This window comes from Cheilinus undulatus, linkage group 5 (assembly GCF_018320785.1).
Source record: "Cheilinus undulatus linkage group 5, ASM1832078v1, whole genome shotgun sequence".
In the NCBI taxonomy this organism is placed as follows: Eukaryota; Metazoa; Chordata; class Actinopteri; order Labriformes; family Labridae; genus Cheilinus; species Cheilinus undulatus.
In genome coordinates, this window is record NC_054869.1 from 3550915 (window position 1) to 3563324 (window position 12410).

At 40.0% G+C, this 12410-nt stretch overlaps 1 protein-coding gene across 4 annotated transcripts; it reads right to left on the reverse strand.

Annotated features, from left to right (window-relative positions):
* Positions 1-108: 108 nt before the first annotated feature.
* Positions 109-12181, reverse strand: LOC121510311 (RING finger protein 208). Of its 4 annotated transcripts, XM_041788297.1 has the most exons (4): positions 11941-12180; positions 5663-5790; positions 4423-5240; positions 112-3272 (listed from the first exon to the last, which is right to left on the reverse strand). In XM_041788297.1, the coding sequence occupies exons 3-4, from the start codon at positions 5115-5117 to the stop codon at positions 3026-3028; spliced, it is 942 nt and encodes a 313-aa protein (XP_041644231.1). In that variant the 5' UTR covers positions 5118-5240; positions 5663-5790; positions 11941-12180; the 3' UTR covers positions 112-3025. The 4 variants fall into 4 exon arrangements, with proteins under 4 accessions (XP_041644232.1, XP_041644233.1, XP_041644231.1 ...); XM_041788298.1 differs by lacking the exon at positions 5663-5790 and having other exon boundaries at positions 109-3272; positions 4423-4939; positions 11941-12181; XM_041788296.1 differs by lacking the exon at positions 5663-5790.
* Between the last annotated feature and the right edge of the window lie 229 nt (positions 12182-12410).

Consider the following 12410-nt stretch of genomic DNA (forward strand, 5'->3'; position numbering starts at 1 on the left):
GAATCAGAAAGGGGGCAAATACATTTTCACGGCTCTGTGTGTAATTAATCTATATAATACATGAGTTCACCTTTTTGAACTAAACTACTGAAATAAATCAACTTTTTGATGATTTTATTGGAATGTTTTAATATGCACCTGTATACGAGTATAATTTGCAAGATGGTCAACATTTCTATACTATAAATCCTAATTTTGGACTAAAGCTGTAATCTTCAACATTTAAGCAAAAAAGTCTTGAAATATTCCACTTTGTATGAGATAAATCTAGAATACATGGAAGTTTAATTTCTCCATAATCACAGGAAAAAAAAGAGCTTTTTACATTCTCGTTTCTAAACCACTGAATGAGTTTGTGTGGTTTAGAAATTTTGTTCCAACCCAGAATTAATTTGCATTCAGCTGTCTGCAGTTTCAAAAGCTGCCAAAAGTCTAAAAATAAAACTTTCTGTAGCGTCTCTGAAAAGTTTAACCGCTCTCAGTCTTCCCTCTGCTTTGTTTAAAAAAAGACAAACCCTTTTTATTCAAAATGCAATTTATTCAAGTTAAACATGAGGCAAACATAGTGACAGAGCTTAAAAAGTTCTATAAATACATAAAATTATTTATTTTTCATTGCACTTTAAAACCAGTCAGGGCCTTAAACTAAAGAAAGAGGATAAATGTTGGACTAAATCCTGTGGTGCCTGAGTATTAGTTTAAACAGCCGTGTTAGTGCATTAGATGTTTTAGTGATAGAGTTTCTGACGGCATGTTGGCGGCCGTCTCTTATTTACAAGTCAAAGTATTGGAGGAAGTTTTGCTTGTTGGCATTTCTGTAAACAAATTCAGGATTTTTGTCATGAGTTGCTGTTAAGGATGTTTTCACTGGTCCGGTAAAGCATGATCCATCTCCTTATGTAAAAGGCGTCAGCTGGATCACACACGCTCCCTGAGTATTGATACCCGTGCAGCACTCAGGGACACCACTGACAGCAGGAAACAGACGAGCTGATTGGCTGAACACCCTAAGACCGATTTAACTGACTGGGACTAAGTTTTTGTGAGAAATTAACCTTTGAAAAGTCTACAAGCAGACATTTTTTAGTTTAATCTTCCTCCACATCTTCACTTCAAGCATAACTGACATTATTTTAGACAGTCACATAAAAACTACAGCATGACTACTGTGGAGGAAGCGTTCAGAAAAGTCTGTCCTCTGTAGAATGAATTATTGATGGGGATAATCGAGCATCCTGATGCTTGTATAGTGTTGGCTGGAGGGCAGTATTTACTGTAAAATCTTTTAAAAATGTGAACACGTGACACCAAAACTATGACTAAACCGTCTCTAGGAGTAAAGGATGATTCCAGTGTTTTTTTCCTGATCTCTGCCCTCATCCAGCATGTTTAGGTGTTTGATGGACTCGTGTTATAAAGAGAATCCTTTAAGCCCAGTTCAGACCAAAGACTTGCAACGCAACAAGACAGTTTCTAGCATTTCTGGCGATGGTTGCAGCTTGGATCAGGCCGTCTGATGCCGTATCTGTGATTCAGCTTACAGGAAGTTGCAAGCAGATACATGTGAAAAGGGAAAAAGAAGTCTTTTTTTTGAAAGGCTTATGGATGGCAAAAGTAGAATATTTTTGTTGGATAAAATCATGCTGTGAATCACATTATTTATTTTTACTTATCAAACAGAAACTTCAGCCTGTAAACATTCCTGTATCAGTTGCACACATTAACAGGACGTGCAACACTATAAATGCAAAACATGAGCAACCAGAGGCTGCAGGAGCTTTATTCTCGGCAGATATCTTAGCTACACGAAGACTGGACTAGTGAAGCATTTCTGAGGGATCAGTTTATGAGCATAACTGTAGAGAGATTTATTGCAAGTGTTTGCTATGGAAACAATGCATCGTCTCCCCCAGTTGCAGTGGTGTGAACTGAAAAGCTTTCAGAAAGTCGTAGAGCGGCCTGACGCAGGCAGTTGCATGACTCAATTCGTCTCACTGCAAATCTTTTGTCTGAACTGAGCTTTAGAGGGAAAGAAGCACCCCCAGGGGACGTTTCTTGCAGCCCAAACAGCCGTAAAGCTCCGTTCGACTGATTCCAAAGCAGACAGAATCCACTCGTCATTTCCATAACCTAAGATGTAAAAACACGGCCTTAGTTTAAAAATACTGGAGTTCCTCTTTAACTGGAATAGTATATTCATATAATTTGGATGTACTAAGCCTTTAAACAATCCTGCAGTGTCTGAGTTTTTAAAAATGTTATATAACTTTTGCAAGAAAATGGTCCTCTATCAGCGCTTTAGCATCTATGTAAATGTGGCGGCCTCTGCTCTGTGTGAGCGCTCGCTGTGGAACGCTGTGTCACATCATTTGCATGATTCCTGTTTACAGGATTTGGTTATAACTGAGGGAAGAGCTGCTGCTCTGACACGAGGAAGACGAGCGGAGCTTTCAGAAAGACAGAGAGCACTTTTTTTTTAAATCTGTAACTTCAGGTTGTGCTGGAGCCTGCTGGGGAATTGCAGAGAACAATAAAAGCTTGAAGAGCCGTGTCACAGATCCAAGTCCACCGTTTACGCTGCTCTCACTCTTTGAACATAAAAATGAGCAGAAGGCTCTGACATTTTTTAACAGCTAATCATTGAAGGCTTCAAATACAAGATAAGAACTGCTAAGAATATTAAAATATCTTGTTTGTCCAGTTACTTTGCCAACCCATCTTCAACAGGACCGCCATTAAAATCTGAAGTCTATATTCTCAAACCTCTGCATGACTCCTCTGAGGTTTTTATTGCAGGTTAAATGTTATGAGGTGAATTAAGTCCATGGCAGTTCCACCAGCGTGTTGATTCTTCTTCCTTCTGTGCTCAACATCAGATCTCCCAGAGTTTATGACTGATTTCACGTCTGGATCAGTTCATCTTTAAGCCGCAGCAGTCAGTCTGATGCTGCTCATTCCTTAGACTTAGAGCCACAGTCCCCTTTAAATGTTGAAGGTTTCTTTTTTTCCTAAACAGGAAGTGAGGTCACTCACTGTTTGGGTCCTTGAAGGTGAGGAGGAAGATGATGATGCCCGTCAGCAGCGCCATCATCAACACCACAGATGTCAGGAGGAAAGCTCTGCACACTGGCCGGCCCGTCAGCCTGAACAGAGCTTCACCCACACCGCCTGATTGGCTGCCGCTTTGACCCCTTGCAGGCGGGCTGGGAAGCCCCACATCCAGGGAAGGGTTCATTGATCTGGGACCCCACCGCCGCTGACTGTCACATGACCTTCATGAGGAGACAGAGCATTAGTTATTTAAAGGTGCAACTCATAATTCTTGGATAAATCTAAATCCACATTACCATTAAAATAGAACTAAACAGTTTTGATACGCAAAGAGGAACTTCTGTCACACAGGGAGGATGTGGAAAAAAGTAGAAACCCTCCTCACGACCCTTAGTCGCTGTATTTTTTATTACTTAGTGAATCAGGAAGAAGTCCGTGCCTCCGTTAGGGCTTCAGAATTGTTCTCTATTACTGTGGAAGTGCAGGAGCTCTTTTATAAAGCTCTATTTGACCATTTCAGACCAATAAGAGGTGGATGTAGTAGTGATGTCATCAGGGAGGTTAAGGTCACCTAACACACCAAATAGACTCTGCTGCCAAGACAAGCTTTTGGCGTGGCTCCCTGCTCTGGTTTTAAAAGAAATATGGTCCAGTTCTGATTTAACTGCCATTTTCCTACAGCTACATCTGAGCTAACAGCTACATCCGAGCTAACAGCTACATCCGAGCTAACAGCTACATCCGAGCTAACAGCTACCGCAGCAGTAGGCATTGGATACACCAGCAAACCTCATCTGTAACGATCACAAATGCGAGCTGAAGCAGAGCGGGAGGAGAGCAAAACCATCTCATCTGTCATGAAAAACTCAGAGTGTTGCTCTCTGCCCTTATTTTACTAAAGAAATTCTGTCTAGTTCTATAAAACTATCGCTGTGGCTAAGTCCGAGCCAATCCCTCCACTATCAACTGTTATATACTAACCCTTTCACTGTAACTCTCACAAACAATCACTGCACTGGAGGCAGCCTTTGCAAACTGCTAAACCCCGCCCATAGCTACTGCCTCAGCCTCTCTAATGAAGCTGATTGGTCCGAACAGTGTTCTGTTCACCACAGTCATTCCAGACTGGGGCTTTTCAAAATGGGTTTTCCTGATAACAGAGATTGAGTCTGTTATATCCATCTGCCTTACAAGATTAAGGTTAAGGTGCTGATCTGAGGAAAGCAGGTAAATAAAAACAGCAGCTGTTAAATGTGGAGGGGGAATAACTGTAGTCCAGCTCCTATAACAGCGGACTGATTATTTATGTCAATGTCAGGAAGTTTTCAGGAGTGCAGAGCATGTGGTAAACAGGCTTTAGAACTTGCTGACCTTTTGACCTGCAGCTTCCCTTTGTTCCGGAGGAAGCGGATGCTGTAGACCCTCTGCATGGCGGCCGGCAGGTAGGACAGCACGTTGGAGTCGGTGGTCAGCTTGGGCAGGCCGAGGTCGGGCAGGGGCGTGAGGCTGCGGCACAGTGGACACTGGATGGTGTTGGGATGAGCTGACTTGACGTTGATGCGAGCCAAGCACTCCAGGCAGAATGTGTGCTTGCACTGAAGCATCTTGGGACATTGGAAGACGTTGTTGAACTGACTGAAGCAGATGGAACACTCCAGGTCCGGGCCAGAGTCATCGGCGTAGTGAGACTGGAGCGGAGACTGGTCCAGGTCTGGGGATGGGATGATGACGGAGACCTGGCAGGAGTGGGGCGTGTCGGGGGCAGGGTAAGGGTTTAATTCTGCGGCTAGGCTCGACTGAAGCCTGGATGTGAGACTGTAGACTGGATCTGAGGCTGGAAGAGGCGAGTCAGAGGAGTCTGAGACCATGCTTTGACCTCCATCTTGTTCTGAGGGGGCAACATGAGGAGGAGAGTCATAACTCAACTCTGACACAGAGCGCTGACCTGTCTGGGTGGCTGGAGGAGACGGTGACATGGCTGATGAATCATGGGAGTTATGAGAGTCAGGGGGAGAATATGACGGGAGGCTCAGAGAGTTCAGGACTGTGTCTCTGTAGGGATTCATGACCAGTGCAGGAGAACTCAAATAAAAAAAAAAACCACTGGATGGAGGATGTTGAGCCTTCAGTGGTCTGCAGGGACAGAGATACAATGAAGAGTTTCCAGCCTCAGTCTCCAAAACTCAAATCTAAAGATGAGAGAAGCAGAATAAACACACTAAAAATCAGACATTAAAATATCTTTCAGAATTAATCAGGACTCAGTCATGTCAGAGCTGCATGGTTAACGGATTGATCACATTCAGGACATGTGCAGAAACCCTTTTGTAATTATTGAACTGAGTACAGAAAAACAGGAAATGAGCCCCCCAGCATGGATTTACACAAAAAAATATGTGGCTTATTAAAGAACACTTAACTTACACTGCAATTATAACCGTTAAGATATTCCACCAAAATTCAGTATTAGTATTTGAAGGACGTTTTGTATTCACGGGTTGTTTTTTGTAGTAGTATCAGCGGTACCTTGCATTTAGATTGTGTGCATTTGGTTAACTAAACTTTAACTGTTGGTGCAAAACTAAAATATCTCTAAAATAAAGTTGAGCACCTTTGTTGTATCTTTCTGGCACAGGTAAAGCTCAGCTGGTTAGGCAGACGCCCGTAAACTGAGGCTGTAGTCCTCAACACACTGATCCTCTCTTTCCGATGTCTCCTGACTCTCTTCAGCTGTCCGATCTAATAAAAACAAAACACCCAAAGAATAACCTTTAAAGAAGTGCATTTTTTTTTTTTTTTGCTAACACATTCCCTTAAACCTTGGCCCCTTTTCTCTATATTGTGAACACAAAACCTGATTTTAAACTAAACACACAAAATTTTTGATTCTTCAGTCAAAACCAAACAGCCAGGTCTACGCAGTCTTAAAGGAGACAAAAAATGCAAAAAAAACAAAAATCACCTTTTCAGGCTTTTCTAACAAAAATATGTGCCCCTGGCCTGGCCAAAATCCCATCAAGTACCAGAAACCCCCACCCCCTGTGTTAATTTTGGCAGCTATTAATAATTTTATTCTTAGTTTTAGTCTTTAAATGAAATGCATTTTAGTTTTAGTCCTGTTCTAGTAATTTCTATCCTCTTCAGTTTTAGTTGATGAAAATTCAAAACATTTTAGTTTAGTTTTAGTCCAACAAAAGTCGTCACATTTCAGTCTTTACCTTTAGTCGAAGCATTTATTATCTTGCCTAAATCTGGTACCAAATCATGGTAGTGTGTTCTATACACTCTGCTTAGCCTGGGGTCCCTGCTTTCTACAGCTGAGAGACAAAAGAGGTATGGACGGTTCGTATTTACAGATTTACCCACAGTGGAGAAATATCATGGATTTTAGAACATTTTAGTCCAGTGTCATTCATCTTGACAAAAACTAAAGTTTAAAAAAACTTAGTTTTTGTCAGTTTTAGTCATCACAGATCTATATTTGTTAGTCTCAGTCTAGTTTTTTCATGTAAATAAAGGCTGTTGACTAACATTTTTAGTCAGTTTTAGTCGACAAAATTACGGGCTGATGATATGAGACGCTATCAGTTCCAACATTTCATCGCTGTTTACATCAGTGGTTCACAACATGGGAGTCTGTACCCTTTTGGGGGTCACAAAGACACTGGGAGGGGGTCGCCAGATGCCTTCAAAAAAATAACTAAGAATATTTTTAAATGATTTTAAAGATACAGTTTACCAATATTTTTAAACTAGATGCATATAAATAGTTAAATCTGAAATAAAAACATGGTCTTTTGGTGAGATTTATGCTGAAATCAAAGCAATGTTTACAAAATTCTTAAAGTCTAAGTCTGAACCAGACTATTCTTGAATTTGCATGGCTGTGCTCAGCTGCTTCAACCACCCTCAGCTAAAGTGGGGGTCCCCAGTCTCTGGCACCTTTATTCTGGGGGTCACAGGCTGGAAAGTTTGAGAACCCCAGGTTCACATGAGCGAGTGTTGGGTGGCCGTGTTAAAGTTTCTACATTTTTTGGGTGGAAATTATTGTCCCTTGAGGGAAAACCATGAATCAGAGACGTAATCATTCAAAATCTGCCACAAGAAGATGAAATACATACCAAGACACCAAAGAGGACACCTTATTTTAAAGGGATACAGAAAATGAACAAAACAACTCCATAAATTTGATCAGAACACACAAATATTCTAGAGACATGACATTTCCCCAAAGACAAAAACATCTTTCTGAAGCTTAAAGAAAACTCATCCTAGTATTTTTATCCGATACTGGGTGTTTATCAGAGTATAAAGTAGTAAAATAAACAGGATTCATATCCCATTTCCCCTCTTTAAGCATCATCTGCACTAAATTTGCATTGTCTGTTTTATTTTAAAAAAGGGAAATCAGATGCAAAACAAAGCGGCGTGACATTCTGACGCAGTGAAACAACCATGAGGGATCACCTCAAACCAACCAGGAAGAGCCATGTTTATCAGCAGCTATTTTACGGACTGTCCCTTTAACAAACAGACGGCTGTTTTGTTCTGCTTTGGTCAGTAGAAAGACGTCATGGAAACATCATCAACTAAATATCTAACATTTATACTCAACATCTAAAAGACAAAATGTGAACTGAGCTGTACTTACAGGGTTTTTTTGTTTTTTGTTTTTTTGTTTTTTTTGGCAGATTTTTGTATTTAATATTTGGTGTTTTTAGTTTTTATAGTGAATGTGGGATGACAGAGAATCCCCGCACTCACAATGAGGATGCTGAAGCCAGTCTCTGTGTTTATCTGTATTTAGTTATTTAGGATTATGGGAGAGGAGTTCTCTGAACAGAGACATGTGAGAATTTAAGCAAAATACAGAGTACGTCAAACTTGGCTGGCACTCAGTGAGTTACATTTTAAAGCATGGGAAAGTCAAAACCTTACCAGCCCACCTCACTGATAAAAGAATCATAGTGTTCATTATCTGAGCTGTCAGTTTATTTATTTCATTATCAGGCTTTTGTGTCTTTCTTACATTTTCATTTTAAGTCGTCTCCTTTTCCCAGGGTAGGCTTGTATTGTATATATTAACATATATTCATTTTGTATGTAGAGACTTCGCACTAGATTATTTTATTTTAATAAAAAGAGACTTAAAAATAAAGTTTAACTGATTGATTCATGAATGCCTTCTCCAGGGCCAGCTTTTTCTTGACACAAGTTGTGAGGGCCTTACACTGAAATAAACTTTAATGTACAATTGAATATTAAAATAAAAAAGTCACCAGGTGTCACTGTGTCTGTCAGTGGTATGCTTCTTCATTTGCTCTCCAACCAGGAATTCACAAACATGAAAATCATTAAAGACATTTTTACTGGTTTTGGTGAATATTTGAAAGGTAGGAATACTTTTTTGACATAGGATGGTGTTAGAGGCCTTAATTATACTACCTGATACCACAGAAAAACTTAAATTAGATATCTTATAATTTTTTAAAAACATGCTCAACCAAATGGTTGATTTGTCGCTTTATGGTACGAGTAGCAAAATTAAGCCAATGTAAGCTAATGGACTAATATTTTTTATAAAATCAAAATTCTGTTCATCTGTTGCTGTAAATATAAAACATTAAGTGATTTTTCATGAATATGTTAAAAGAATTTCTTCGGTACGTCATTTTTGACACTTTCTGAGTTGATATTAGTAGATATGGTAAAAATTTAGAAAAATATGTGGAAATCATTATCACAACTAATTCCCTTTGAACTAAACACCCTGGTACACTAATATTACTAGCATAGACAGAGTTTTGATTATAAATTCATTTTTTTCACTTGCTTACAACTATTAGATGGAGGTTCAAACATTTTATATCGTAAAAAGCGCACTGTTCCACATTATTATGTACAACAGAGTTTCTAAAAAAAAATTTAGGTTGTAAAGAACTGAAAATGGTCATTTGTTGAGTTTGCAGCATTAGGAGGTCATATTTACTGAAATCAAAGCTATTTCAACCAAAAACATCTTAACAGGCCAAGTTCCATGTTAACATAGGAGCCCTTCTTTGATATCACCTTCACTATTCTTGCATCCATTGAACTTGTGAGTTTTTGGAGAGTTTCTGATTGAATTTCTTTGCAGGATGTCAGAATATCCTCCCAGAGCTGCTGTTTTGATGTGAACTGCCTCCCACCCTCATAGATCTTTAGCTTGAGGATGCTCCAAAGGTTCTCAGCAGGGTTGAGGTCAGGGGAGGATGGGGGCCACACCATGAGTTCCTCTCCTTTTATGCCCATAGCAGCCAATGACAAAGAGGGATTCTTTGCAGCATGAAATGGAGCATTGCCATGCATGAAAAAAAATTTGCTACAGAAGGCACGGTTCTTCTTTTTGTACCATGGCAGAACGTGGTCAGTCAGAAACTCTATATACTTTGCCGAGGTCATTTTCACACCTTCAGGGACCCTAAAGGGGCCTACCAGCTCTCTCCTCATGATTCTGGCCCAAAAAATGACCCCCTCCTTGCTGATCTCACAGCCTTGTTGGGACATGGTGGCCATCCACCAACCATCCACTACTCCTCCATCTGGACCATCCAGGGTTGCACGGCACTCATCAGTCAACAAGACTGTCTTACAAGCACAGTGTGGATGAGATCAGGTGTGTCAAGGTGGAAATGCCACCTTGTGCTCAAGGTGCTCAAAACGTATTTGTCCTGATGCACAGTCACACAGATGAGTTGTGTTGAGGTGAAAAGTTCAGAAATATTATGTTTCAATGCTGAAATAGTGTATCCAATACCCCGGATATTTATTGTTGTTTATTTCTTTATAAAATTTAAATTTTATTTGATTTATTCTACTTTTGATGGTATTTGTATGAAATTACGTACTTAAACCATTAAGTGACATCTCGATAATTTGGTAGAGGTCAATATTTTAAAAACCAGGGGGTCTATTGAGAAGAAAATCATTGATTGTGGTTATTTCTTACCCAGGGGTATGAGAAATGCAAACAAAAGATCTTTCCATTGCTTTGTTCTAGGTGGGGTAGTTAAAGGGATTAATTAATGGCACTTTTTGCCTTTAACAGTAAGATCAGTTTCTATCACCTATACTTAAGCCAGCCACAAGGGGGCAGTTGAGATATTTTAGCCACATTATTTCTGGAGTCCTTGTTTTTTTGTTTTTTTTTAAGATTTATTCTTGGGGGGCTTTTTATGCTTTTATTGACAGAGGAGGACAGTGGACAGAAACGGAAACAGGGATGAGAGAGCTGGGGAGAGACATGCAGGAAAGTGCCACAGGCCGGAGTCAAACCTTGGCCGACCACACACACGGGGAGCACCTTAAACCACTAGGCCACCTGCACCTCATTTCTGGAGCCCTCGTCATGTCTATCACTGAGTTTGATGCTAATATGCTGTGTCGTGATTGGCCAAAACCACATGCAGGGAACAAAACTTCTGTGTAGGTTCCCAGAAAGGGAAATTGCTCCCTCCGGATAAGACCAATAAGTTTGCATTCACCATGCCAAAATAATAAATACTTTACTTGTTCTACTTGTTTGATAAGTCACTAGGCTGAAGGTTTATTTACACCGGAAGACAAAAAAAGTTGAACAATGGCATGCCATGTTTGTCCTTCTCAGATTTTCTGAATCTATTAATCCTCTGACGTACTCATTAAAGGACTTCAGTTATGCTCCATGAACGGTGACAATAAACACTGAAGTGTTCAAAAATCATGTTGAATAAAGATTCCTCTATTTTGCATGGCTAGGTTACCTGACAGTCCAGAGACTAAAATTCTTGGAAGGTGATTGGACAAACACTCTGCCACACATTAATTAAGGGCCAATCAGAGCGACAAGACAAAAGGAGGTAGTAACACGAACTCAGCAAGCAGGTGCTGTTGAGGTAATGAACAGTGGAGCTTGTTGGAGGATAAAACCCTGTTTAATCAGAAAAAGGTCCATTATGATCGAGTGCAGGGAAGTCCAAACTTCTTCCACAGAGGGCCACATACAGAAATATATCAGGATGGTGGGGCCACTTTCTTATTTCTCACCATGAGGATTTTAAAGTTTGCATGTTTAATCTAATGTAAGTTAATGCATGCTTCGTGATTTAGTATGCATTCATGGCTTGTTAATGGCAAATAGACAGTCACTTTTAGGATTTTGGGGAGCCAATCAGATTTCAGGGGGCCCGTTTAGCCTCGGCTACCACTGGCTCTGCCCCTGAAAAATGATTGGTGCTGCTATTTATTGTGGTTATACATCAGGACATTATTAATCAAGATATCTTCTTGTCAAAATGTTTGTTTACAGATTTCACATGGTAGCACTGCCTTGTGCCGAAACCAGGAAGTACAATACACTTAAGCACAAGCTTCATGTTTTAATGTGGGTCATATTTCATATTAGTGCTACAGTTTGCCGGAGGTCATAGTTTGGACAGATCTAGTGTGACCAACTTAAACTGTTATCAGCCCTCATTATTTTAAACTGGAGTTATTTTGATGTTAGATTAGCTTTAGAGGACAGGAAGTACAATCATGACTTTTCCTAACATTAAGACCTGTGAGTTTTTGAAGCAGAGCTCTTTGACTTTTACCAACTATTCCAAACATCAGGGAACGCCTGTCAGTAACAGATTTACATTTAATTACAAAGCCATCAGTATTAAAACCTCTGAGTTCAGCTCACATGCAGAGACCAGAAAGACTTATTTCAGTTATCTTCTGCCTGTTTTCGGCCTTCAGTCAGAGATTTAAATCTATATTCAGGGGGTAAATACCAACACCTAACATCTGAAATAATACATTTATCAGAACATCTAACAGTAAACATTAGTGTGAATTAGAAATGTATAAAACCAGAACAGCCCCTACCTCCGTCACCACTGCTGGTCGTCTTCTCTTTTTCCACACATCTCTGTCAGTCCCTGGGTTTGAGCTGAGGTTAATGTCCCAGCTTTTTACTTTTTCATGCTTTGTGAGGCTCAACTGTCCCTGTCCGCTGCCTGTCTCTCTAAACAGACTGTGAATTTGAATAGCTGAACACAAACGAGGAAACTGGTTAGTCAAATCACCTGTGGGCTGTGGACATCATGGTGGATTTGAAGGTGAGCACACCTGAGGAGGTGCTGCTGATTACCTAAAGGGAAGTGCTCTGTTTTTCTCTGTGGATTTGAGCCTCTTCAGCCACCATACAAGTGCAGTAATACTGTTTTTTTTCCTCCTGACTTTTAACTTTTCTATAAACTTCAACCACTTATTTAATGTTAAAATAAGAGCATAAATACCACATGAAATGAACCTTTCCTCCAGAAACTTCAGAGTATTTAAGTTTACAAAAAGTG

What these genes read in the sequence shown, in the direction of transcription:
- LOC121510311 (XM_041788299.1), bottom strand. Translation starts at nt 5,117, where the DNA reads ATGAATCCCTACAGAGACACAGTCCTGAACTCTCTGAGCCTCCCGTCA. An exon ending in GGGAAGCTGCAGGTCAAAAG is followed by an intron (nt 3,273 to 4,422) that starts GTCAGCAAGTTC and finishes CTCCTCATGAAG; the next exon opens with GTCATGTGACAGTCAGCGGC.